The sequence below is a fragment of the Anguilla rostrata genome, chromosome 8 (assembly GCF_018555375.3).
Source record: "Anguilla rostrata isolate EN2019 chromosome 8, ASM1855537v3, whole genome shotgun sequence".
Classification (NCBI taxonomy): Eukaryota; Metazoa; Chordata; class Actinopteri; order Anguilliformes; family Anguillidae; genus Anguilla; species Anguilla rostrata.
The window spans coordinates 12583961-12611007 of NC_057940.1; the positions used below are offsets into that span (position 1 = coordinate 12583961).

The 27047-nt window shown below is 41.7% G+C and overlaps 1 protein-coding gene across 11 annotated transcripts in view; it reads right to left on the reverse strand.

The window, feature by feature from the left end:
* Positions 1-27047, reverse strand: part of LOC135260850 (catenin delta-2-like) — a 178266-nt gene that overhangs the window by 115112 nt on the left and 36107 nt on the right. For 7 of the 11 annotated variants that reach the window (XM_064346484.1, XM_064346485.1, XM_064346488.1 and 4 more), the window contains exon 3: positions 6969-7081. In XM_064346484.1, coding sequence (XP_064202554.1) covers positions 6969-7081 — 113 coding nt within the window. Of the gene's footprint in view, positions 1-6968; positions 7082-9816; positions 10010-11858; positions 12771-27047 lie in introns of those variants that run through there. The other 4 variants (XM_064346492.1, XM_064346493.1, XM_064346489.1 and 1 more) reach the window with 4 other exon arrangements.

Here is a 27047-nt window from a genome sequence, read left to right on the forward strand (position 1 = left end):
GGTCAGACTATTTCTTTTTTTTTAAAATTTGATACTGCCACTAAACTGTAGAATGGGGCATCGGGGGCGGAGCCTGAGGGGGGTGAGGTATCTGCCAGCCGACCAGGCCATTTTTGATTGGTTCACTTAACAAACCTGAATATAGGTGAGCTAATTAAGTCCACAATTATATTTTTTATGCTGCTAAAGGTGTGTGTGTGTGTGGGGGGGGGGGGGGAGTGGCATGTTATAGTTTAGTATTTCAGTATTTATTACAGCTACATTATTACAGTAATTCTGACCTGAAAGCTATAATGTATATTATCAGCAAAGCACAGGAAAATTTAATTGAGTCGTAATTTTACACATTCTGTAATCTTCATGGAAATAGGAAACGATATATTTACATAATATAGCCTACGTGCCATAAAAGATGTGGCTTGATTTAAAGTCTTATGCTTATTATCTTATTGAATGCCTAGTCTTTATATCACACTGTCTCTGGAATATGCATAATTAAAAATCACGGCCTCTGTTCATCATCGAGGAAGCAAAATAGCAATGGGGTTTAATAATATAATCTGGTAATGCCATTGTTCATTTGAACGTAAAGCCACACATGCTCATTACAGCACCCAAATAGCCTGGCATTTAAGAGGCTTCTCACAGTTTATAAAGGACGCCTTAAAATATCCTTTTGCCGTTTTTCTGTCTGCTTGCCGTTTAATGGCTTGTTGGCATGTCAGCAGACACGGGAGCTTCAAGAGCTGCACACGGATTTCTGTAAAAATGACATCACAGATGTAGATAGAAATGCAGCCAAACTGCTCAGGTAATGGAGCGGGGGTGGCCAACGTTGATCCAGGACGTGTGAAGACCCAAGGATTCAGGAGATGTGAGCGCACTGCTTTAAATGATGCAGTTACCCAGCTAACACAAAACCTTCTCACAATGTAGCTACCATGAGGTGGCAATGTTATGACATTCGCAAAGCATTCCAGTAACATTGTGAGAACATTGCATTAGCTGCGAAAGCATAGTAATGTAAACCAGTGCCAGGATCAGTGTCCTTGTGTCCGTGCTGGCTGTTTGCTGAAATAGTTCTGTCTGTTTAAATACAAATATATTATGTTGATCTTCACAAAAAAATCTTGGATTTTCAACATCACTTCAGTGATTCATGGGTCAACAATGTCCTCTCGATATTGTCTAACAGAGGCAGTGGCGATGTTGACGGGAGCATTCAGAGTGCCCAGGGTAACGACTCTGGCATCTCAACGGAAGCAAACGGCATCCGAATATCACGCCAAAGCCGTTCGCAGCCACTCTCAGCCCATGTGAATAATAATGCATCATAGCGGTCCTGGCACTCGGTCCGCAGTACAAACTTAACATACGGCTAACAGGGGAAGCCAAATTGGCAGTGAGCGGGCCGTCTGACAGCTTTTCCTTAATGCCCCCTCGCCGTGCTCCACAGTCAGCGTTTAAAAAGGGGGGGAGGGGAGAAGGCGATCACCAGGGAGTGACTTGCACTTCACCGTACGCCCTGAGTTTAGCTCACTGCGCGAGCAGATGTTCCGGGCGACACCCCGGGCGTAGCGTACAGCGGCTCTGTTACGCGCGTTTAGCTGCACATCCCCGACTCCGCCGGTTGGCCGCGCGTGTGAGCGCGAGTGCTACGGTGTCCACCTGGAGCCAAAAGGCACGGAAGGCAGCTCTGTCTGTCACAGCCTAGCTTGAGAGCTCAGGTAGGCAAGCTAAGTGCTGCCACAGTTGAAACCCTGTGTTCACGGAACTTCATAAACTATGTTTAGCGCATCAAAAAACAACACCCTTTCCAATTCAGCATAGATTACATGGAGCGAGTTAATCATATTGCACAGTGCCTTTTCTCAGGGCAACTTTCTCAAACATCAAAAACATACCCCACGGTCAGGTGCATTTTGTGCAAAAGTGGCTTGCCCTGATTAGTGCTAGAAGTTGTCACTTTCAACAAAAGCAGAACTTAACATATTGTTAGATTTATATAGTTATATTTAAGTATATATTTGATATGAGGCTAATATTTAATATTTGACTGAACATGTAATAAACTTGTGAGCAGAAACCATCGGTCTGACATGGTGACTTTCTCTTTGATGACAACCCTCCCAAACTGATTGAAAATGGTGCTGCAATAAGATGTGCCCATACTTAAAACTGGCCATTCCAAAATGTGCAATAAAAAGTTGATAAGAAAAAATATTGTCTACTGTTATTATTTTTCATCATTTTTACCCCTGAAGGGCTGCCCAAGATAAAAAACAGAACATATACTTGATTGATATTTTAATTTCCCTGCCTGCAGGACTGACTGACTGCAAATGTCTTTGCAGTGATTCACTGCTTCCTCAGGACTGGAGATTTTTTTTATTGAAAATGAACATATAGTGAACTATTTAGCATATATACCATTTTTGTAAACTGTAGAATGCTCCAGCATTGCACGATTCCAAGTGTGCAGGCCTAAGACACAATGGGCTCAAACATGAATAATCATTGTGGGTTCAGTGGTCAATGTGTTGCAAGGGCTCCTAGGATGTCGTTTTTGACCCTTCAGGGACTGGCCTCTCCTGAATTGACTGGGAAGGAAATCCAGCTCCTATTAACAGCAGTTAACAGCATGTGTTTAAGTGCTTATCGTGCTTCCAGGCCCAGTCCTACATTTCCGTAAAACTGTATAGTGAGTGAGTCAGTGAGGAAATTGAGAGAGTGAATTAGTCAGCCAGTCAGAAAGTGAGGTAGAGTGCGTGAGTCAGTGAATGAGCGATATCAACTCATTCAACCTCCGGCTCACCTACTAGCTCAGTCACTCATTCACTCACTGATTCGTTCCCTTACACTCCCGACGGGCGCTTGCTCGCTCTTTGTCGCTCACTCTTACGCACTCCGTCTCTCTCTCGCTCTCTCGTCAGTCCGTCAGTCAGTGAGGGCATGGAAGAGTGAGTGAGGGGAAATGAACGATCGAATAAATGCCATTGCATTACAGGCATTTAGCAGACGTTCTTATTCACAGCGAACTCACACAACTTCATTTTTTATGAAGCACTGCAACCATTTATGCAGCTGGATAGAAATGAGTGTGTGAGACAGAGGGTGAGAAACCAAAGCCTGTGAGTGACAGGGGGAGTGAGTGAGTGAACCAGCGACTGACTGACCGACTGGGTGAGGTACGTGCTCATTTCTATGGCTGGCTCGTTTGGTAGAAGTTGTAGTTCCTACCCCGCCTTTCAGACAGGATGTTCAGGGTCTGTCTCTAAGGGCTTTTCGAATAACAAGGCGTTTCTGCTCCGATGCATGACTTTTAAAGGTCATTCAATCACCCGGAATATTTCAGCCGGATCTGTCAATGACAAAGACGCAGGGGGAGAATTAATGTCTTGATATTTACACTATGCGAAAGGGCGGGGCCACGGGCAGCCCACAAACTCAGCGGACGAGCGCGGGCACAACCCAAACCGAACCCTGTCAGTCAAGCTAATGAAACACCCGGGGCCACTCCGTCATCAGACTGAGTCTGCGCTAGCGGAGGGGACACAGGTGCACGCTGCCACCGCCTTAAGCCAACCCTTCACCCGGCCAAGAGAAGATTCAAAGTCACAATGCGAGCTAGCTCCAGCATTCTGTGGTACATGCCCTGCAGAGGGTACCTTGGGCTTTTTTTATGGTTTATTAAACCATGAGCTAGCGCATGGCTGGATGTACAGTCCCGGTGCGTGCTTTATATGCCAGAGCCGAGATAATAAATAGCACATTCATGTTTTATTTGTTAGAGGGTAGCAAGAGGCAGTTCAGGTTTTATAGCATTCCAGATCAGAAAGAGACCTGTAGCCAGAAGTTGACTCAAATCTGGTACACAAAAAAAAAAAAAATCCTTCACGGGTCTCTGCCTCAGGTAGTTACACGCATTCCTCTTTATTTATAACAGAACATCTAGTTTATCAGCAGCTGAAGCACAGCTGAGCATATGTACGACCAAAAAAGCACAACTACTTGAAAGTCGTCACTCAAAGATGAAGTTGGAACTGAATTTATACTTATGTTCAGAGAATCACTGTAGGGCAGTAGGGCTGCAAATGTACATCTACCATGGGCACTGGCAGTCCATCCCTGTGTCATTTACGTAAATAAAAAGAAACTAAGATACACAAATAAACACATACAAAATGTAATCCAGAAATTATTTCTTATCCAATTAGACTACTTTGACAGTCCTACAATGTGAAAATGTGCTTGTCTGTGCACAATTCATAATAATTCACAGTAGATTTTGCACTTTGGGAAAAATTGTGGGAAACTTTTTTGTCACGTTATCCAATCAAAGATTGAGAAATCAACAACCTCTCCTCCACGTCACTTCAATCCGACCACAGGAAGAAAGAAAAAAAAAAGTAATTTGCGTGGCTATCGCTCATATTTGCAACAACGGAAAACCGCATTAAGTCACGCTGACTGTAATTGCTTCTCACCCTTGGCAATGATTTCCATGCCGAATGCCTCTTTCAGTGGAGTTTCTCCTGATAATTCTCACTCTGCACAAACCGAAGTGGGCCTGTATAAATGGCAATCAAAATGGCAGGCTCTCCACTCATTGTACTGTCTAGAATGCTTAACGAGTTAAATCTAATCGGTACGATTAATCCCTGTGCCACGCTGAAGTGGGAGACTGTTGTTGACACCGTCAGAACGAAGACATGTAGTCCAATATTCCTAATCATCATTGATGGCGTACTCGCACAAATACCACTTTGTAGAATTCCCGCGATTCCATCTGTCCTTCGGTTTTACTCAAAATGAAATGTAATTGTTCTATTTTTCTTCACAACACAGTCTGCCAAGTTCAGGAATCACCAGCATGAATGAATGAATGTGTTTGCAGTTTCAGAAAAGTAAAGCTTATTTGCAAGTCAAAGCAAAAGACAAATGTTGGCTAAATCCTGGGGAATGTTGATTAAATGAGCACAATTACTGGCTCCTTATAGACTTACCAAACTATTTACAAACATTCTGTGACATTGATAAATGGCATCACTCAAAACTTTTGGGCCTCCCATAGATCCATGGAGCTAAAAAATCAGCAAGGATCGTGCCCTTGTCCCAGTCAAGCCTAAACTACCACCTGTCAAAAAACATTCCCAAGACCCACATTTTCACTGTAAACACCACTTTCACTGACATTCACTGTTTTCAAAGTCATACAGTAAACTCCTGATGTACTTCCAGGGTCAAACTGTTAATTACAACAGATTTACTAGACTATTTTAAAACTAAACTGCCTTCATTGCTCAGTCATAGATTAACACTGGATCACATTTGTTCCAATGATACTGGACTATTAGCTAGTATGTTTCTTATTCAAAAGCTAATTTCAGAAACTTTATCCAAACATGTAATTCATTTTTATAAGTCTGTCACTGTTGTGACTGAGTGAAGGAACTGGACTCCAGAACTAAAATGTCTTGGGTCTAATCATGTTTCTGGACCCTCGTGTAATTTCACCAAGTAGTATGAATTTAAGATTCACAATGTAGGCTATGCACAGTAGGATTCCAAGAAAACAAATGGACATAGTTATACGGAGTGCGGTGTGCTACACACAACCATATTAATCTACTTTACCATGTTGATAATAAAGCACTCCATCTTGCTCAAGAGTGACTCCTTTCTGGTTCTGGCTGGAGAATGGGGGGAGGAAAGAGTTTAATTCTGCAGGGTGGCCATCAATTATACTATGTGATTATATTATTAAGGCCTACATTTTTATTGGCATCTATTAAATAAATGAAAGTGACTGTATGTTTTAATTCACATTCATTTTGATGTTGAAAATTCAGTCAATTCAAGAAAATAAACAGTCATTTGTCCATCAGCATTAGTTTTGATACTTTTTAGCTGATGGCGACTTGGGTAAAATGATTTTCGTGTTAATTGAATAACCTGGTTAAATGAAAGGTAAGGTATTCATGAATAAATATTGAGCAGTTAACTCCTCTCCCTCCCGCTCTTCTCCCGCCTGTCTTTGCTGGGAACAGGGGACATGAATGAGGTCCCAGGTGTGCTCCTCTCATGCCTGTAATCTCCACCACTGAGGAAGCCACCTGCTCCCCTCATGTGGCTGAGCCCAAAGCACACCTCACACACTCTCAAACACACACACACACACACACACACTTCTCTCTGTCTCACTCTCAAACACACACACACACACACACACACACAAACACTTCTCTCTCTCTATCTCTCTCTCTCACACACACACACACACACACTTCTCTGTCTCCCTCTCTCACACACACACACTTCCCTCTGTCTCTCTCTCTCTCACGCACGCGCGTACGCGCACACACACACACACACACTTATCTCTCTCTTAAACACACACACACAAACGCACTATTGCTTCTTAAAATATTCCCACAATCTCTCACAAAGGCTAATACAAAATCAAACATTTAAAAAAAAATACACACACGTCAAAATAACATTAATACCGGGATGCCACATTTTGTCAAATAAGGGCCATTGCAGGTGCAGGGTTTTATTCTTACCCAGCTTTACACACCTGATTGATCTAATTATCTAATTAAGGTCTAGATTTAAGACCCTAATTAGCTGATTGTTTTATTCCGCCAGGTGTTTTATTCTTCAGTTAGAGGGGAAAAAACCCACAAACCTTCTTGGATGAATGTGGACACAACTTTATTTTAGTTATTGAATTTAGTACACCATTACACAGATTGGGCAAAGGGCATCAGCGTCTCACTCAAGATTCCGGAAGAATCCCATAAGTGGCATGCGGTGTGACATGCCCGTATATTGCCAGCGCCCTGGTGTCATTGTGTTGGACTGGGACAGCGGGAGGAGCAGAAACAGAGTGGGAGAAGCATAAACAGGCAGGGTGTGGGGGGGGGGGGGGGGGTGTTTAGGGGCACCGGGGGCGCCACACCTACCTAATGCTGCTCATGCTGCCTGTCTCAGATCCCAGCTTGCATCGCTCCAGTTGGCTGGCGACGATCTGGCGCTCTGCCTCCAGCTCACGGGTCAGTCTCTCAAACTGCAGCTCCTGTGGGCAAACAGAGCGGCACACGCCGTTAACCCCACAGCCATTCCGCTGCGCATTGAGGGCGCGGGCCCTGCCACTGTCCACACAAAACCCCCGGCTGGCATGAGAAAGGGAGCGCCTGCCAGTGAAGTAACGCTGAGGAAACTTCCTCTCTCCGGAGCAACCGATTACTACTTAGGCTAATGGAGCTCCATTCATTGCTTACTGTCAGCATATCTCTCTGAAATGCACCTATGAAATACCTCTGTATATAAAATAAAGTGTAAAACTACTTTGAAACAAACTTGTAAGGTAGGTGAAATGATTTTGCTTCCTTCCATCACCCTTGGAGAAAGTACATCTATGCGGTCCAGCCCTAGTCCAGCATCATGATAAATGTTCCTACTTATTTTCTCATACTGAACACTCCTCTGCGGGGCTGTGGCCAAAGACAGAACATCCAGAGCTACTCTCTCCACAGAAAGCACCAGAAACTCCTGTCAGCAAACAGCAAGTCTTAGAAAGCAACAAGGACAGCTAAGTCTCTGATTCAAGAGGCACATGCAATGAGTCCGAATTTAAAATCTAAAATTCTTAAAATGACTGTTCAAAAGCAAAAGAAAGGTACAAGAGCACAACCGTGTTTATCGTTGAAACTCAGAATGTGGCAGCAACTGACAAAAGCAGGCAATCCTGTAGGAATTTAGCATTTTGTAAAATGTTAGACTAAATACTGATCTACATGATAAACTAACTAGTGTGAGGGCAAGATGAAGCCTCACAATGCCTGTGCACTTGATGACTGCATCCTTAAAAACACCCTTACATATTCACAACCACCTGCACCTTGCTTGTTTGCTAGCAAGCAAGCCAAACTATCACTTAAAGACAACAAGCTAGTAGGCAAGTCATTAATGATTAACCAAGCAACATGGCTCCACCTAGAAACGTATTGAAGTTAAATGGAGCATTCCCATTCATTGTGAAACAAGACACTGAATAGTCCACTGCACGGTTGGTGTCCAAGGAAGACGAATGTTGCTAGAAACCCAAGATGTCTGTTATATAGTGAGCTATTTCTGTGTTAGGGGCTCCCAGAACACTGATACAACAGAACAGCCAGAACTGTACCGATACACTGTCATCATTCCTTCTTACGGCGTTACTGTGATCATCGGAATTCCATCATACTGACCAATCAAATTATACTTTGTGACCAATCAAAATCAAGTATTAATCCAAGCTATGGTTTGATTGTCAAATCTAGTTGAACACCAGTGATCTCAACACATTCTCAGGTAGACCGTGCACACGTCCTATTAACTAGTATGCAAATAGGCTACGGTAATAGCTATTGATGTACAGGACAATATTAAACATACCAGTGGCTTGTTCCATTTGATTTCTGCATGAAAATGAAAATTCTATTACAATGGTAATTGCAGAAAAAGCTGAAAAAGCCATTTCTTTTACTTTCAGTGCCTGTATCAGAAAGGTCAATTCAGTCAGACACAAAATGCTGCATGAAGTCAAAGCGTAAAAACAGCAGTGGCAATAAATCTGAAAATTAATCCTGCGACCAACGCTCAGCGGCCGTAATCACCGTTAATATGCGGGCCGAGGCAGCGACAGACGGGTTCGCATCACCCACGACGACGCCTGTCGATTAAAACCCAAATGTGACAGGACTGGAATTAGCTCCCTTAGCCCCCGGGGTCAGAGACACTCTGTGGGGCAGTTAACCTGAAATCTGGTTCCCAGATGCATCACATGTCATTTTGGGCAAGGGACCAAATGATGAATGCCACCAGCGTGCCCGGCCAACGTGATTATAAATAAAGGGCCACCCCACGGAACTGCCAAGCCACAGTTACAACTGATCTCCAAACCAGGGGGACTGTCAGTTCAACTTCTTACCCATACCGAACGGCTTTAGGTTAAAGTGTACCTGTGTAAATGGATAATGTGTTTGCTAGATAAAGAGTATCTGTCAGTTAAATAGATAAATAAATAAATAAATAAATAAATAAGACACAATTGGCAGTGAGATAATTGGTCTGCTCTGCTTTTATTTTCCCCCAGATTTGGATTCATTCAGTAATTACAATGACCATCAAACAAGAGGATAGCAGGAAGGATCTCTGCCAATTTGGTCTTTCCCAAGTTGCTGGGATCATCGATCTCTTCAGAAACTCCAGTCACGGACTGAGTGAAATGATCCTGTCCATAGTCGCACAATCCCTACCCCCCATAAGAGAACCCCGCCAGTCTCTGTGAACGCTTAAAACTCTCTGGACTGAGGCAAAATCAATCCAGGCCCCCACTGCAGGATCACAATCAGGAAGTTCAGGTCCAACTGACTAAGCCTGCAAAAGCCTTTAAAGTTACAGGGAGCTTCAAACTTTTGACTTGATAAGGCTTATTTCATATGTCCCTATTGTACCCTAGCGTGTATATTTGTACGAAATGTTGTATATTAGAAAATAATATCACTACTTGAACTGACATGCACACATTTTCAGCTGAACAATATGGAAAACCCCAAAATTCAAAGTCAATTGGCTGATCACAAAAAGGTAATATGGAATTAGCCTTATGCACTGTTATCTCTCTCACAAGCCTGAGAGAGAGTGGGCCTCTGTCACACAGAAAGCCAAGGAAAAGCCAAGACAATACCACAGATCTGCCACCTGCTTTCCATAAAAACACCTGTTACTCCACGCACTCAAGCACGCTAGAAGACGAGTAATATTTACCGGCACATGAACCATACTCCAGACGAGACCCGGTTTGAGAGCGGTCCACTTTCTGCGACTTTACCATCCCTTCCCTTTACCTTCGTCTGCCTCCTCTTACCAGAGAGTGTTCCTGCACTCGCTGGAGTGACGGCAAGCCTGGGAGAGACTGCCCTCAATCGCACTGCAGAGAACAGAAGCTCAGCCAGGCACAAAGGTCTCCATGGAAACGGAGAACTTAGACCCTCTTTGGCATTATCTATGCAACATTTCATCACAAAAAAAAGGCCCCTCCCACCAGCCTGCCCGGCTGCCTGCCTGCCAAATCCGCTGCCTCCCTTTCCAATCGCTCCTCTGTCTGCACCCCCCCCACCCCTTCTCCTGTTTCAAAAAAGCCATCTGCGCTTTGCAGGAATTGAGGGAAGGGAAGGGCGGGTGTAGGAGGGGGGGGGGGGGTTGCCAGTACCTCAGTGAAAAGCCATGAGACTGGCTGAGAATGGCAAGTGTTATTTTTTGGGATTGAAACAGTGACTATGTTCCCCTTGGCTGGCGATGCGCCTGTGCGGGTTTCACCCAAGGGATGCTGGGTAACCGTTCTGCTTCAGCGACGCTGTATGGCTTCACCCCTCTGAAAGGCTGAAGCACGAAACAGTAATGTGCTCATATAATAGAAGTGGATATATATAGCTCATAGAGAGAGACTGACAAGGAGGTGTCTGTCATAAGAGAGTGACAGTCAGACAGACAGAGAGAGAAAAATGTCTGATAAATGCGTGTGTGTGTGTGCGTACTTGTGTTTGTTTGTGTGTGTGTGTGTGTGTGTGTGTGTGTGCACTCACATATATAAATATGTGAGTGCATATAGATCATCTTTAGCTTCCTGCAGAGGGGTTAAACTGTCATGTAATGAAAAATGTATCATGAACACAGAGACAATCCAAAAGCCAGAATATATGACCATGCCATATGTTTACTGTGTCTTAAGGATAAAGGTGTCCAGGTAATAGTAGGAATTTTGTTTTCACTAACTTTTAGCCAAAAATATTTTAGTGAAAATTGAAATAAAAAAAAATAAAAGGAGATGCAGAAAAACAGAGGGTGACTGAAAGAGAAGGGAGGCAGACAGAGAGACTGGGAGAGAAGAGACAAACAGGCAGACACGGAGGGAGGGAGAGGGAGAGAGAGAAAGAGAGAGAGAGATAGAGAGAGATAGAGAGAGAAAGAGGGAGAGGGAAATAGAGAGAGAGAGAGAGAGAGAAAGAGAGAGTTCCATATTCAATATTTGATATTGTATACAAATTAATTGGCAATATGGCTTCGGTTTGTTCTGCCAATAAAACAGCATTTGGACGAAATTGAGATGAACTGAAAGGAGAGAGAATCGCAGATGCCATTTCTGCCAAGAGCAACAATCTCCACCCCGACAGAGATCTCACCAAACACCCCGTTATTCATCCTTTCGATTGTGAATTAAGGGATCCAATTAGACTGCCTTGGAATGGGGAGCTGCCAGAGAGCAATCCGATTTGAACAAAACCGGGGTGCCTGGGCTTTAGTTACAGGCAACAAATAACAACACTAATTGAAAATGGAACCGACCGTCAACTTGAAAGCCACCGCACTCGGCAAGTTGCAAAGGAACAGGGCACTTTGGCTGCCACGGTAACCACCAGCCCCTGATTGTTTACCCATAAGCAATGGAGAGACTAAATTCTCAGACCTATTCAATCCATCCTCAAAGTGCACTGTCCTTAACCTTGAATGAGGAATTCTGCTAACAGAAGTTTCTCTTCAGGTTTAGACACTGAGGCAGGCATTTCAGAGTAGGAGGAATCAATTCAAATACCAAAATCACATAACCCAAAATGCATTCTTTCTCCTTTGCCTAAGGTTCTTCACCAGAAAAAAATGTTATTGGTTCTGAACTATGGACGTGCCTGTAGCACGCAGTAATCCTGTTGTGCATAATAATGTCAAATAATACAATTGCAGGACAGTAATTCAGACATGGATTCTAAGTCATTTGTGAATAGCTAAACCCAGTGGCCGCAGGCACACTCAACCCCGGTCCTGGAGGTCCACAGTGTCTTTGTGCCTTCGTTCTGAACTAATCACTTGGACTCCACTAATCACCATCTTGATTAATCGCGTTTAGCGTCCTTTCACGTTCCATGAGGTGCCACTGGTTGACAGTCTGCCGGGTTGTGGAGCTCCAGGGGATGAGACGGATAACAGTGAAACAAGAGAGTTTGCCTTTCTGCTCGGATCAGCCGGGCCGTTCCCCTCCAGTTAAATGATCGGTGGACACACTTCCCCTCTCCACAGCAAAAGCTGCACACCTCACTACACTGAGGAAAACGGCAGTTTTCAAAGAGGGGAAATATTCATTTATAGAACTGGATGTGTACTGAAGCCATTGAGGTTAAGCACCTTGTCCCACCTGGGACTCGAGCCCAAGTCCCATGGAGTTCCAAACCCAGTTTCCTCACGGTTACGCTACACTGTTCCAAAAAAGAGTGTTAAGCTGTAGATGACTCATTATGCGTGCGCTTGTACGCACGCTCCTGAATTTACAGACCGAATCGGATAACTCACAAATATGGGTGACCGGTCCAAATTGAAAATAAAAAAAGGTAATTTGCTTGTGTGAAATTTACATTTTTAGTCATTTCCACCTGTGGCCCCTGATCTGCTGGACTGGAAATTGCTTCCACAGTCCCAGGGAAAGGGTATATTCTCCTACAATTCTGTTGTGAGGCCACAGCTGTTCAAAAGTGATCATTTTGATTGATTGAATGACTCTGTCTACCTCTCAGAGGACAAAATACATTTTATTATTTTGTTCTTTTATTTTCATCTCACTCCCTTTTTAAAGACAGAAAGGCCAGGCTGAGCAATAGTGAGACAGCTATTCACTGGTTTTGATTTCCAGAAAGATTTTCCAATATAAGGTCCCTACAACATAAAAAAGCACATGAACAAATCAAAATACATTTAATAAATTTGGAATTCTGCATGATGCAGAATTATCTGATACTGCTTTGCAAAGAACATGTATTGTACTTCAAAAACCATAATGATTCACTTTTCAGTCGTGAAAAGTTGGTCCTACACTGTTTCCTACACTGACACAGAGAATGTTACAGAGTTTGCAGCAAAAATTAATACAGAATATACTTCAAGCTATAAATTCACAGGATGAAAATGGGATATTGGTTATTTTTTACTTCTGCACATAGTTGGTTCCAGATAAATGTACAGTTAACTACTGAGCGCAAGCACAGCAATAGCAAGCCCAGCCTGGTACATCCCCTGCTGTTTGACTGTCATTTGGAACATTATCATAGTCTTTAAAAAGTCCTGGCCAGGCATTTCAATCCCTGCTATACTCCAGAATGGGGCGCAATTGCAGTTATTAGAAAAGGTACATTACCTGCAAATGCCACAGCTGTTGATGCATAATAATAATAATAATAATAATAATAATAATAACTATTTTATCAGTTCTATACACAAAATATTGAAAGACAGATTAAGAGAGAGAGAGAGAGAGAATGAGAGAGACCAGTTAAGTACAAGGTCAATACACGCTGATCCACCAGGCTTCCCTGGATACATTTACCTCTGCATACACCACTCTCTTTGATGTAGGCATTTCACTGTAATTAATTTTGGCAATAAGGCTATTGGCTCTGTCTGCTCACCGTATTGTACGTGTAAGTAGCTTAGCGATCCCATGGTCATGGGGCTCACCAGCCAAATTAAGCAAGTCCTTCTTCCTTATAACACAACCTAAGAGACAACTGTGAAAACTGTTTTACCTAACAATTCCTCAAAATGTTCATCGTTACAGAGGTATAAACCATGTATAATTAAGGTGTTAGATTCCATCCAGTTCCTGTACTATTAACACAAAGTGTTCAGCTGGGGCCAGGAATCACCCCTGCCTACCACACTGGGGATTGCCCTCAACAAATGCAAGGAGTTAAGGAGTTTATTGGTTCATGCTATTTAGGGTAAACAATGCTGTTTGTTCCTCTCAGTGACAGTTGAACAATGTGAACTGTAAGTGTGGGAGTAAAGGGGAACAGTCGGAGTCCTCTGTTATTGGAGGTCAAAAGGAGGCAGAGGACAGAGAACTGAATCTCTGCCATGTGAAAAGTGTTTCTGAGTTACGGTTAAGCGGAATAGGTTTTCCCGTTGCTTCACTCAACAGAAGTGAGACTGTGACTAGGAACGGGAACTGGCATGTAAACAGCAAAGTGTAAACATGGGAAACTAAAAATTAAAAACAAAAAAATATTTATTTGACAGAACACCTGATTTAAACATGTACACAATACCAGTTCTAAACCTCCAAAACTTTGCAACTGACAAATGGGCTTCTGACCCAAAAACAAACAAACACAAAAAAAACTAAAACAATCTGAAACTAAACTAAAACTAAGCATTTCCAAAAAATGAAAACTGAACAAAAACTGACAAACCAACTTATAAAACTAAATTGAAATCAAAATGGAAAAATAAATAAAAATAAAAACTAATTAAAAATTCAAAACTATAATAACCCTGGTACAAACAGTGGTTTTAAAATATATATATTTTTAAAACTGCCATAAACAAATCATATTTTTTTCTACTTAGTAGGCTTTCAGGAGTAGTCTAAAACGTTGCCTGCAGACAGAGATTGACATTTCTCTTTTCATAAGACAGTGGGTGTACATTTTATTAGATGAATGTCACACTGCGTGCAGGAAAAGTTATTTCCGGTAACCATTCCCCTTAAAATACCCCAAGGGTGAGTTTCAGAAATGAAAGTCTGAACTTCATTGTTTTAAAAAGCTGGAAAAGCCAGAAAGACCTACAGAATGACAAAGAAGAGTTCTGTAAAAAAAAAAAAAAAGAATCATAAGAACACTTCGCTGTTTTTCAGATGAGATGTTAAATCAAGGCCCTTACTGTGCTCTTTAATGAACCTCTGGCACTAATTGCAAAGAGTTAGGGGTTCCCCAGCGCACTGTGCAAACTGCCAACCTGGCTCTCTCATTCGGATCATCTAATTAGGCTGCAGGACAATCGACATAGCCGTCCCTCCCTCTCCCCCTCAGTCAAAGAGTTATAAGAGTTCTGATGCAAAATGAGAGCAATGCATCACGCAGTAGGGTCCTACACATTTGTGGCAGTTCATGCAATGCACATTGAGATCCTATGCTGAAATGTGACAAACATGAAAAGGGGTATTCTTATTCTTCTTATTATTATGTGATCAGGTTTAAGATAAATCGATTCAGGAAACAGAATTAAAGTGTGACTGTGCTAATGAGTTAATGTGAGAGAATATTCACATGGCATTTCATTTAGTGATTGTGCTTAAAATCGTGAATAAAGAGATTATGAGAAATGTGCAGATTATATAACACTGCTTTCAACATTGAGGACAAGCTGTGCCACTTTTCATTTTGTTCCATTACAACATAACGTATAACCACCATGCAACATAGGCCTGGCCTGATCTGTTCATTTTCAATTCATTTTGAATGCCCCAGTGAATACATGCCCATTGGTAAGAGCTGCAATCTAAAATTATGATACAAAACGTATGTTTGTGTCACCCACACACATCCACGATTATACTCTCTCTCACACACACACGTATGCACGCACGCACGCACACACACACACACACACACACAAACACACACATTCAAACACACTCTCTCACACACACACACACAACCTTAACGTATCTCCATTGATTAATGATTGTGCTCAGACAGGCTAGAATAACCATTGTTCCGTCAAAGTTTCTAGAAAAATAAATAAAGAACACAGCATCGTAATATTTCTTCATTCTTATCAGGTGCCATCAGTCACAGTAAAATTGCTCTTTTTTCATCAGTATAGACAGAATAGCAGCAATCAAAAGCACTGGACAATGGATTGTGCCTCTTTTGAAACTTGGAAGGTAAGATTTTTTTTTCTTTTTTAAAATTAAATGCTGTTTGATGGTCACTGTGGTAGCTCTATTGTTTGCATGGCTTTAATTACTGCTCAGTAGGATAGTTGACAAGTTGCCAGTCAAGTCCGCACTTGTACTTTTTATCTTATGACAATACTTTCCCCTTCTATGGAGTTTCTGCACTTTAATCCCTTATCTTTGTCATGTGTCTGCTAAATGCCAGTAAAATAGATTCCCTGTAAAAAGCAATGGTAGTTCAGCAGTAGTTCCCGTTCCTAAAAGGTTATACAAGGCTGTGGCTGTCATATCTGTTCAACAAACCACACCCTCAAAACTGTTCTGAAGCGCTGACCATTACATATTTGGCAGAAAGGATAAAACAGAGCAAGAACCTGAAAAACATCGGCAGCTACAGAAATGGTGCTGAACACAGTGCCAGACAGACATGTCAAATGCTGTTTAGCTGACCGCACCATGTGACATGTGACTGACTTTAGATGGAACTTATGAACAAGTAACTGTTATCATAACTGTATGTCTCTGTGTTTTTTTTCTTTCTGTGTGTATTTGTGTATGTCTAAATGCACAGATACTGTAAGGGCACAGGGTTATAAGGGAAATGACTGCTAATCTCAGTGATCATAGTACACACAGCATAGAGTACTTCTATAATGTGCAAATCAGTTACCATCTCAAATATTTTAAATAATTAGCTTATATATTTCTATTTTTCCATTTCTGAGTATTTTCATTTTCAGCATTTTCAGCTGGATATTTACTGTAGCAGCTCAAGTTGAGTAACTCGGGGCAACGGCAGCAAGGCCTGCTCGGGATTTTGAGGGTCTCTCATGAAGTGTGCACTACCAATGTTTGACGGAGTGCGCTTTTGCAAATATATTTGATTTGATTTGATTTGATTTGAATCTTCTGTTGAAGAGGACAGTTCCCGAAACGCGACGGCGCGCTGAAGAGCGGGAACGCAGACGTGCGCAGACTCCGCACTTTACTGGCCGCCGCTCCGTTTGAGTGGCTGCCTCCACGCGCCTTCGCCGTGGAAAGCCTTCTCACCCTCCGCATGCAACAAAAAAAAACCCCCCCAAAAAAACCGAACAGACTAGTGCAGATCAAACGAATGCTTACACACTCTGCCCACTGCAAAGGGGTCCATTAGAGTACCACAAGAGGGTGAGAAATAACATATTCCCTTTCATCACAAAAGCCACTTTTGATTTTATTTATTTATTTTCGCTGAAAACAAGAAACAGAAGCTAATAAACAGCATCTAGCACCCACCCATACATAAGATGGCCAACATCAGAGGTGCACGCTTGAGATGCGTCTGAGAGAGAGAGAAAGAAAGAACAGGGGGAGGAGGAACATCTTAAGAGTGGAGGGTAAGTGGCTGCAGCTTCACAGTGCAAAAGGAGTGCGGAAGAACTGTGAAGTGCCAGAGAAGTGCGGTGAATTCGGTGTGAACCGCAGGTGACCGGGAGGCATCGCGGTCCGCCTCCAAATGCAAAGCAACATGGGACATGTGTGCTGTGTGAAAAAGACACGCAGACCTTCAGTCCTGTACACAACATCCTAAGATTGCTTTTCAGTTCCCGTCCTTCTGGGAGAGGAGCAAGCCTAGTGTGTGTGTGTGCGTGCGTGTGTGCGTGCATGTGTGCGTGCGTGCATACTTGCCATCACATGGGAGACATAGGAATAAAGTACATGCTAGCCTGAGGCAGGCAGGTGTGTGTATGTTTGTGTGTGTGTGTGTGTGTGTGTGCGCGCGCGTGCATGCGTGCATGACAGTAGGAACCCATTTTTACCACGACAGGGTATGAATATGAATTTGAGAGGAGCATACAGAAAGAGGAGGGGAGGGAGAGAGAAAGGCAGGGAGAGAATTGGAGATAATAAGGAGATAATTAGGAGAGGAGGGAAAAAGATAATGTGATATGAGGGAGAGGGAGAGAGAAGAGAGGCAGAAAACTCACACTGAGCACAACGCCATGTCTACAGTGTGCGTCGCTCATTTAAGCTCATCTGCATGCTCAGTCTTCGGTTGAGGGCAAAGATTTACTACAACAGGCCTTGCTTTCCTTCATAACTCTTCAAGGGTGCTGAAGAGTAAACAAGATTTTATTGATAATCAATTAATAATTTACTATTTACGAAGAGAACGTGTGCTGGAATGCTAATGTTAATTTTATTCAGCTGTGGGGGTTACTTTTAACAGACAGATTAGCAAAACTTTATGCTTTTATGTAAGAGTTTCCCTCATGACTCCAAAATGTTACTTCTCAAATAAACTATAGTTTATCTGTGGTTGGAGGAGGAGATGAAGATGGAGGAGAAGAAGAAGGAGAAAAGGAGAAGAAGAATAAAAAATAAAAAATAAAAGAAACACACAACACAGTGCATGTGCCGATTGGCACAGATTCTAAATTATACATTAAAGATTCTGTAAATTAAAATGGCAGATTTTATTTTTTCAGGCAGATATTCTAGGGGCTCACTGAAGCCCCAAGGACCCACATCAACTAATTTAATTAATTTACCAGCTATAGATAAGTCATGAAATTGCTCCTCCATTTGGTATTCATGATCAGTATACCATAGTAAAATACAGTGGGGGTTAATTGGGCATCTTAAATGATCCTGTATATCAGCGTATAATATTGCTTCTTTCATGTTTAGAGTGAATACATCTTAAACCCTACACTTTCCATGTTCTCTTTGATGTTTAATGTGATGTGACAGAATACAAAATCTTGAGACAGAGCATGCTCCTACCTGTCTTTGAATTTGAGATGTTTCTATTTTAGTTTTCATGCATCTTTACCACAGCCGCACAGTACTAAATCTTCCAATGAAGTGGAAGATTTTGCAAGGCCACTGACTGCAAAAGCAAGAAAAGTGTGTGTGTGTGTGTGTGTGTGTGTGTGTGCGTGCGCGTGTATATGTCTGTCTACATTTATGCATGTGCATGTATACGTGCCGCATACATTTTAATGAAGCATTCAAATATTGTACTGTACTGTACCTAGAACCCAGCGACAGCCCAAGCAAGAGGAAATGGAGCAGTTATCATTCTTTAAAATTTTAATTTAGGTTTAGAATCAGAATCATTTAGAATAATTTAATAGTGAGTGAAAACACCCATTGCATATGTAATATAACCAATTTTTCTTTTTTCAATGCAGGACATGATGCGTGAACGTGGCTCGCTCGTAACGAGAAACATAAATTGTTCTCCGCTTTACCGAACAAAATAATGGATATAAGCTGCACATGGAAATAATTAAAATATTGTTATGCCGACATACTGAATGCTTCTCCACAGGTTTATTTTCCCACTTCTGGAGGCCCTCCCCTCCACGCCCAACCATGGTGCAGTTCAGTCTCTTCCAATCAATGGCAAGCCCCACCCCATGGATGATAGAGGTTTTTTTCCTTTGCTCCCATCTTGTTTTCTATATAACCTGAGGTTGCATTTCTTTGTAACTTTTTAGGAGTGATTCACAATGAAGAAGGTTCATTGTGAATTAAGACCTGGCCAAGATAGTAGTCATAAAATACAAGAAAAGTTCAATATCAAAACAGCAACGTACACTGCTGATGCATGGCAGCCATTTTGTGCCAGAATACCACATACTGTATTAACTGAGGTAAAGAGGAAGCAGTGTTTGGAGAAGTGAGCAGTGATTATTTGGAAACACTTTCACTTTCCCACGTCTGAAGACGAGAGTTTGCCAGACAGCCAGCCTAAGAGCTCTCCTCCTCTGGGACGTATGCTAAGCAGTATAAGGTATCCAACACAGGGTGTAGCTGCCATTTCCCACTCTCAATCACCATCAATCATACACAATTCCAGAAACAGGCATTATTTTCACTGTAAATATGGACAAATGCAGTGAAAAACAATCATGCTTTGAACAGAAACCCCCCAAAAAATTGTCATACGGTAACTGGAATAATGGGGGGAAAAGTTTCCTCAAACTATGCATTGAGTCAAGTGACTCATTAATGGTACTCTTCAGAAAGGCAGAGCGCCACAGGGGCCTTCAGTAAGGGGCTGATGGGAGATGGAGTCTGGAGACCGCTGAACACATTTAAGAATATTGTGCTTTGTACTTCATCTCCCTACCATTTGCACACATCTCAACGGCTGCTTTATTGAGCCTTAAAATGAGTGGAAAAGATGATGTATTAAGTTCAGTGACAGAGAGAACATGAAAAGAAGAAATGAAAGATAACAGTTACGGAGAATTTGGCTGTATGTTTAAATGGGTCGTGGTAAAAATGAGAAGGTTGCCAGAATTCAAAAAATGACTCAGTTCTTATCATTTAAGCATACCACTGAAACTGTGAATTATTAATAAAACTATCTCAGAAACTCACTTAAACTGCCTGCATCCCCTTTCTCAGCATATGAACAGGACATGCCCTCAGACCAAACAAACACCTTCCAGCTCATTATTTTGGCTCACTCTGCACTGCATACTACACTTCAGAGAACATACTTTAAAGAGCCCTGAGAGCAATTATTGGTTTGTACCGATTACCCAGATACGCCTATTACCAATAAACTGGTATTCCTGTAAATGGATATCATAAACATAAATTCACCATTAGAAACAATAACTGTAGGTTATTTAGTCATATAATACAGAAAATATGCATATTCCCGATATTTTACATTCTGAAAGATTGTTTAATTTGAGCAGACAACAAAGACTTCCACAACAGATATTTTCAAGACTCAGCTTCACAACAGTTTTCGTTTGCTGAAAGGCAGTTGCATCAGCTAATGACTTACACATATACTTTAGATCAAAGCAACAGTAACAAAAACCTGGGCTAAAATAAATCTGATATTCAGCACAAACCTGGCTACTGATTTCCATTGGCTGTTTATGTACAGAACAGCAGTGGCATACACACTGTTTATAGGCTTGGTTAGGCTAGTTTCATCAGGAAGTTTACTGAGAAAAGACAACTCTTTAAATCTATGTTCTTTACTATGCCTGAAGTGTACAGGCTGCTGAGAGCTGTGTCAAATAATCCCTTCAAAATGGCAAATGCCTCTGTTTGCCAATGAATCTTGTTAAGCACTCCCATGCATTGATAATTCTGTGAGTGTGTTTGTGTGTGTGTTGGTGGGCGTAGGATAAATTTAAGTCTTTATTGTTCAGCTTGCAGAGCTAGTGACTTCAGTAATTGGTTTTCCAATTAGAAAAAACTTCTGTAACATTCCCACTGGAGACTCCTTTTGTTTGAAACTGCAGGACGTGAATGGGCCTGTTCTGCAAGCACGGAATGCAACGGCAGTGATCAATGCGTCCGGCTAGCGCAGTATGTCCATTCGGGAGAGGCGCTGGTGCTATTTAGTGGGCGTGACGGAGGCTGGATTACTTGTATGGAGGTACGGTGATTGATGGCCTCAAACACCTGCTCAGAACATGGGGGTGGGGGGGTGGGGGGGTGGGACACGGTGCAAAAGCAGCGTGTGTCAGAAACACCTAAATAATTTGCTTCCTGCTGGGGCTGCCACAGACACCACAGGCTTTTCAAACGGAACATTTCCGCACCACGGTGAAATGACTGGTCTGATGCCCACCGTGTAATCAGCCAATTTATCTCGAGCCCGCCTGCGATCAATCAATTGCTTTAATGTAGCTCCTGCAATCACGACGCTCAGGCGGGGAAAATTTAAGCGAATCGATAAACTGCCACAACCTGATAGACAGCGTCAAGATCCACGGCAACAAGGAGAGGAGCTATTAATTCCACTTCAGGTGAAGATGTCTTCCACATACGGTGACACAGGAGCGCCGAAATCGGTTACCTTTACAAAATCTTTACTTTGATAACAGCTCCACAAAATTTATCACAGATGACTTCAGAGGACCAGGATCTACAGCGATGTACAAGTGTAAGACCATGATCTGAGCTGAGTTATATTTAAACAGAAAGACTGAATGCAGGAATAAGTTGAACCTCCCATTGGCAAAATGGTCACATTCTTGTAGCTGACCTTGAAGCTGACAGCCCCTCATGTGATGAAACCTGGAATGGCATTTATGTAAAAACAGTTAAATTTAAAAGAATATTTATAAGGGCACAAATTTACAATGACTTACATTTTCTTTTTTTTTTCTTTTTTTGGGGGGGGGGGGGGTTAGTATATTCGCAGACATAGCACTGTATTAACTGCATCAATTAACCTCACCATACCTGCTGAATAGAACATCAATGGACTTACCTTTATCTGTGATTAGGAAGTCATTAGCAAAGACACTTGTAAGGTCATTTAATACTCGTATAAGGGATTAATGGACAGTCGTGTAAGAAGGCTGGTGTTGAGAACAGGCGCCACACCGAGAACCTGGGAGTACACATGTGCACCGCGGCAGTGGGGCTCACGCTCGTTTAAACTGAATGAAACGCACGGAGCACAGCCATAGCGTGGTCAGGCTTAACGCTCTCCAGACTTATTAACGGCCCACACGCAAGACCTTGTGTCTGCCAGCGCTGTTTAAATTCGGGAGAGAATTCAGACGATCAGATAGTTCATTTGCATTTCCCATCACCTTATGAGGACTCAGCCGATGCTCATCCTCAAACCTGACAGACGGATAAGTGTCGAGGTTAAACTTTTTTCATGTACACAGTGTGGCACTGGCAATTTTGTTGACTGCAGAAATCTCACCCAACTGTTTGTGAAGAAACAAATGGACACTTATTTGTATATTTATATCCACAACAAATATTGAATATTGAACTGCACACTGAATCTTGAACAGATGCCTTCTACGTGCAGAGCTGCGCACACACACAATGTACCTTTTTACACACTACATGATGAATGGAAATTAAATGTTAAACCTCTCTCAGGTCATTTACTCTTACCCATTGTCATTTTCACTGTTACCTTTTGCTGCATAGTTTACTACAATCACATTGGCCTCCTTGCTGCCTGTGCCCAGACCAGGGATACTGTATCTCTCAATGAGTTTCTGGTTAATGTGATAGAAAACCCGAAAAGCAATTTATAAAGTTAGAATGATACTTGTATGCTCAATCCCAAAGCGTATTTCTAGCTTACTATTTCGAATCTCATATTTACTTACTTTTTGAGGAAGTGCTCACTCTGAGATAAAACAGAAAAACCACTTAAGCAAACAGCCCCACAGGTGCGGAGGGCTGTCCAAACGATGCTGGGATCCTTCATCTCCACATCCAACGGGCAGCGAAATGCATCTCTCCCTCCCTAAACGTGTCACCGTGCGATGCGCTCATATCCATATCAGGATGGAGTGTAGCACAGTGGGTAAGGAACTGGGCTTGTAACCGAAAGGTCGCAGGTTCGATTCCCGGGTAGGGCACTGCCGTTGTACCCTTGAGCAAGGTACTTAACCTGCATTGCTTCAGTATATATCCAGCTGTATAAATGGATACAATGTAAAAATGCTATGTAAAAAGTTGTGTAAGTCGCTCTGGATAAGAGCGTCTGCTAAATGCCTGTAATGTAATGTAATGTAATATCCAGAAAACAAGGCTAATTCATCAAGGGCAGCGTGACACTGACGGGTGGCCCGTGGCAGTTTTAATTTTACCGAATGACGCTAGCCTGCTGGAGCGCCCTTCTTGTTTAAAATTGGACACAACACTGACACCTCCATCCGAAAACAGATAAGAGAGGAGAGATGTGTGGAAAACGGCATTAGCGACCGCTGCTAGCACACACAGTGGGGGAAGCACAGAGCATTTCTGCATGGTTCCCAGAATCTCTGCCCTCCCAAATCCCTGCTGGATTTGTCCACACCAAGTCCTATTTTCGCTATCCGCAAACTGACTGCTCCAGTATCTAAACATCGTGTTCAAAATTGCGTTTTCACTTCTGTTGATTTCTTTATTTATTTATAGTCCGGAGAGATGTCTCTTACCAGAAAGGGGTTAGCTTTTCGGAAAAAAAAAAAAAAGAAGAAGCTTTTTTTTTGGAACAATTCAAAAAACAGAGATTCGATGAAAGTGTCTGGAATCCGCCAGACATAAGTGCAAATAGGAGTAATTGACTCACTCAACAGCTAATATAATTCACCAAGACCCTAAGAAAAAAATCAGCCTTTTAGCACTTTACTTTAATGGAAGTAAAAGCACATCTACTCCTATCAAATAAAGTCCATTTTACTATGAGTATTAAATTATCCTATTCTTTCACACCTAATGAAAGCAATTAGAGAAGAGAAGGGCCTATACACCCAGAACAGAGCAAGCAGTCAATTCATTTTTCAGTCCATACCTTTCCACCCTGTCTGAATTTATCATGCCGCCAACAGGGCTGTAAGCCATTAACACAAAGGCCTGTACAGCGCCTATCCACAAAACATCCTGTCCTAAATTTTGAGAGACAAATCAAACTTTTTGTGTTGTGCACAATAAGCATTTAGTGGCTGCCAAAATAAATGGGGAATGCGTGAGAGAAAAGAGCTCATAATACTAAAAAACAAACTTGCATAAACATGTTGCCAGGGAAATGAGGTCAAAGTGCGTTTATAAATCTGAAAATCTTGTAAAAACTGCACCCTTAATTGTCTGTACACTGTGTTGACTGACAGTTGAGTGACGTGTGGATTTTTCAGTCATCTGCTGAAGATAATGGAAATGACAGTTCTCTTGACTCCTTCAGCAAAGCAGATTTAAAGTAAAATGGAGGGCTTTCACACATATGTCACAAAAAACAAAGTCCAGATCTGAAACAATGACAAATAATATTTTTTTGGAACTTCTGTCAAAATCCTGTCTCAAATAAAAACAAAAGCAATAGTTTAATAGAGATAGTTTAATATTTTTCCCCCCGAATGCCCATCCTCTGTAGCCTGGATATTGTGTGTTTCGTCCTTAAGTTAAGTTTAAATTAGATGCATTTTATGATCAGGATCAAGTTCCTGAACACATGGCATTTACTATCCATGATGTGCACTTCCTGCTTCCAATCTGATCCTCTTCCTGTAGTCGATAACACAAGCAAGCCTTACTGCCAGCCAAGTTTTTCATTAGAGAGTACAGAGAAATATAAAACTATTTTTAAAAAGGCCCTGAGGATGCTCATAAATGCTTCCAGAAGCAGGGGATTTGCTGTAAAAGTAAGCATCACAAACAAGACACTTTATTGTCTTACTGAAGTTGTGTTCTAACTTTGAATAAAGAATTTAAAAGCAACTATTTTTTTCTCTATTTCTTATGAAACACTATGATTTTACCACTTGCTGACATTCGTTGAAAATATAAAACCTTCAGAAAATGTTTACAACAATGTGAATGTACATTCTTCTAGTGATATAGCTTTTTTTTTGTGATTCACTAAGATGTCCATCCTAAAGATACATATTTTTTAACACAATGAAACAGCCCATGCATTTTAAACGAGTGATAAGGTGACACCCATACATTAGTAAAACTTGAATATACATAGCGCTGTCTGGGTGTGTTCATGCTCATGTGTCCAAATGAAATTTAACAACATCATATCAAGTTTAGGAACAACCCCACATATAAAGTAGAACAGCTGCATGAATTCTCTATCCACACTGACAAATAACAATGTTGTGGGTTTGAAACCAAGCCACGTTAACTCAAAACATCCACTCTTTTTTACTTATTAATATTTATACTATTCTTGTTAAACAAGGTGCTGCATTAAAATACATTTTTAATGCCTGCTTACAGCACATTGTCCCTTTAAAAATAAAGGAAAAAAAACCCTTATATTGTATTTTTCTCATAGTAGATTTGCACGGTGCAGCTGTGGTTCTGTGACGATTTATTACCTCAGGAAACAGATCAGACTATGATGGAGTTGGGCTATAGTCTACAAACCTAAGCAATTCTGACTCCCTAAAAAGAATCCTCCATATGAGAATAAAGAGTTTGTAAGGGCCAGGCCAAAAGCTGATGAACCACATTTGGCAAGACACAAGAATATTCATTTATTAACTTCAGCAAAATGACAGTGAGATACACTGATAAAGACCATCACACTCAACATCCTACCTGGTGAGGTATTTTACAGAAAATTGAGACAACATATTCACCAGAGGAAAATGGCTGCCTAGATATGAAATTAGCTGTTTTACTATTAGCTTGAACAAGCACCCTGTTTGGAAAATAAGTTCTATTCAACTGAAGCACAATCCTTTGTGCTTTCAGAGAAGAGTTCTGCCAGCGAAAGCTTTGTTGTTTTTATGAACGCTCAAAAAATGAAATACTTAACCCTGACTTCATGAACTTTGGTATGAATGTACATTTGCTAAATATCCTTACACAGCGATGACGCAGCAGGCACATTTCACTGGCCCTCCATTCAGGAGGCTAATTTGGCTCTTTGCTTTCCGAATCAATTAAATGGAGAGCAAATGCAGCATCGAAAGCTGATTCACTGCCACAGTTATAATTGCAGCCAGGGATTGAACGGGGCACATCTTAACAACGCACTGCTGCAGACGAAGAGTGTGGGAAGTCAGGTTCACCTGTGTTATAAAGAAGGGTCACACAAACATGGTACGACCAAGTCAGAGTTCATCTTGACGCCTGCGAAATAATGTGACTAAGAAAACCTTGCACAAACACTACCAAAAGCACATAATCACAAGCTACTGCCACTTCTACATTGCAAGCAACATAGCCAATGTCCTGCAAGGTGCCTTTCAGGAAAGTGATGAGCCCCATAGACTTGTATTGAGCTTTGATGCTGTCCGTACCAACTGTGAGTGGTAGGTCAGTGACAGCACATGATTTGCCACCGCGTCACCGAAGAGCGGAATGTTTCAGTCAGCTTGATCATCCTGGTGTAGTCACACAAGAATGGTTCTGTCCCCTTCTGCCATTTTCATCTTTCATTTTTCTGATGACCCATACGCATAAGGCATGCATGATTACCCATTAGTAATTTTTCACAGATAGGCATGCTAATTAGTGCTGTCTCACTGTCATAGAGTAATGGAAAAGAATGCCAATGCACCATATCAGAAACATTATCTGCCAAAAGAAACCAGACTTATACTAAAGATGGAATAACTGGATAACTGCTACATATTCATGCATTCACTAATTATTATTTTTACCATACGCTTCAGTTTTTTAATTGTATTTCTATTTTCCTAATTCAACTGTGCTATACTGTAATAACATGTTTGTAAAATCTGTTGCTTCTAATCAGAAACACTCCCTCTGATTGGTGCTGACAGTCCTGAAAGGGCCATGTTGGCTCCAACGTGTAAGACAGTGCCTTGCACGTACT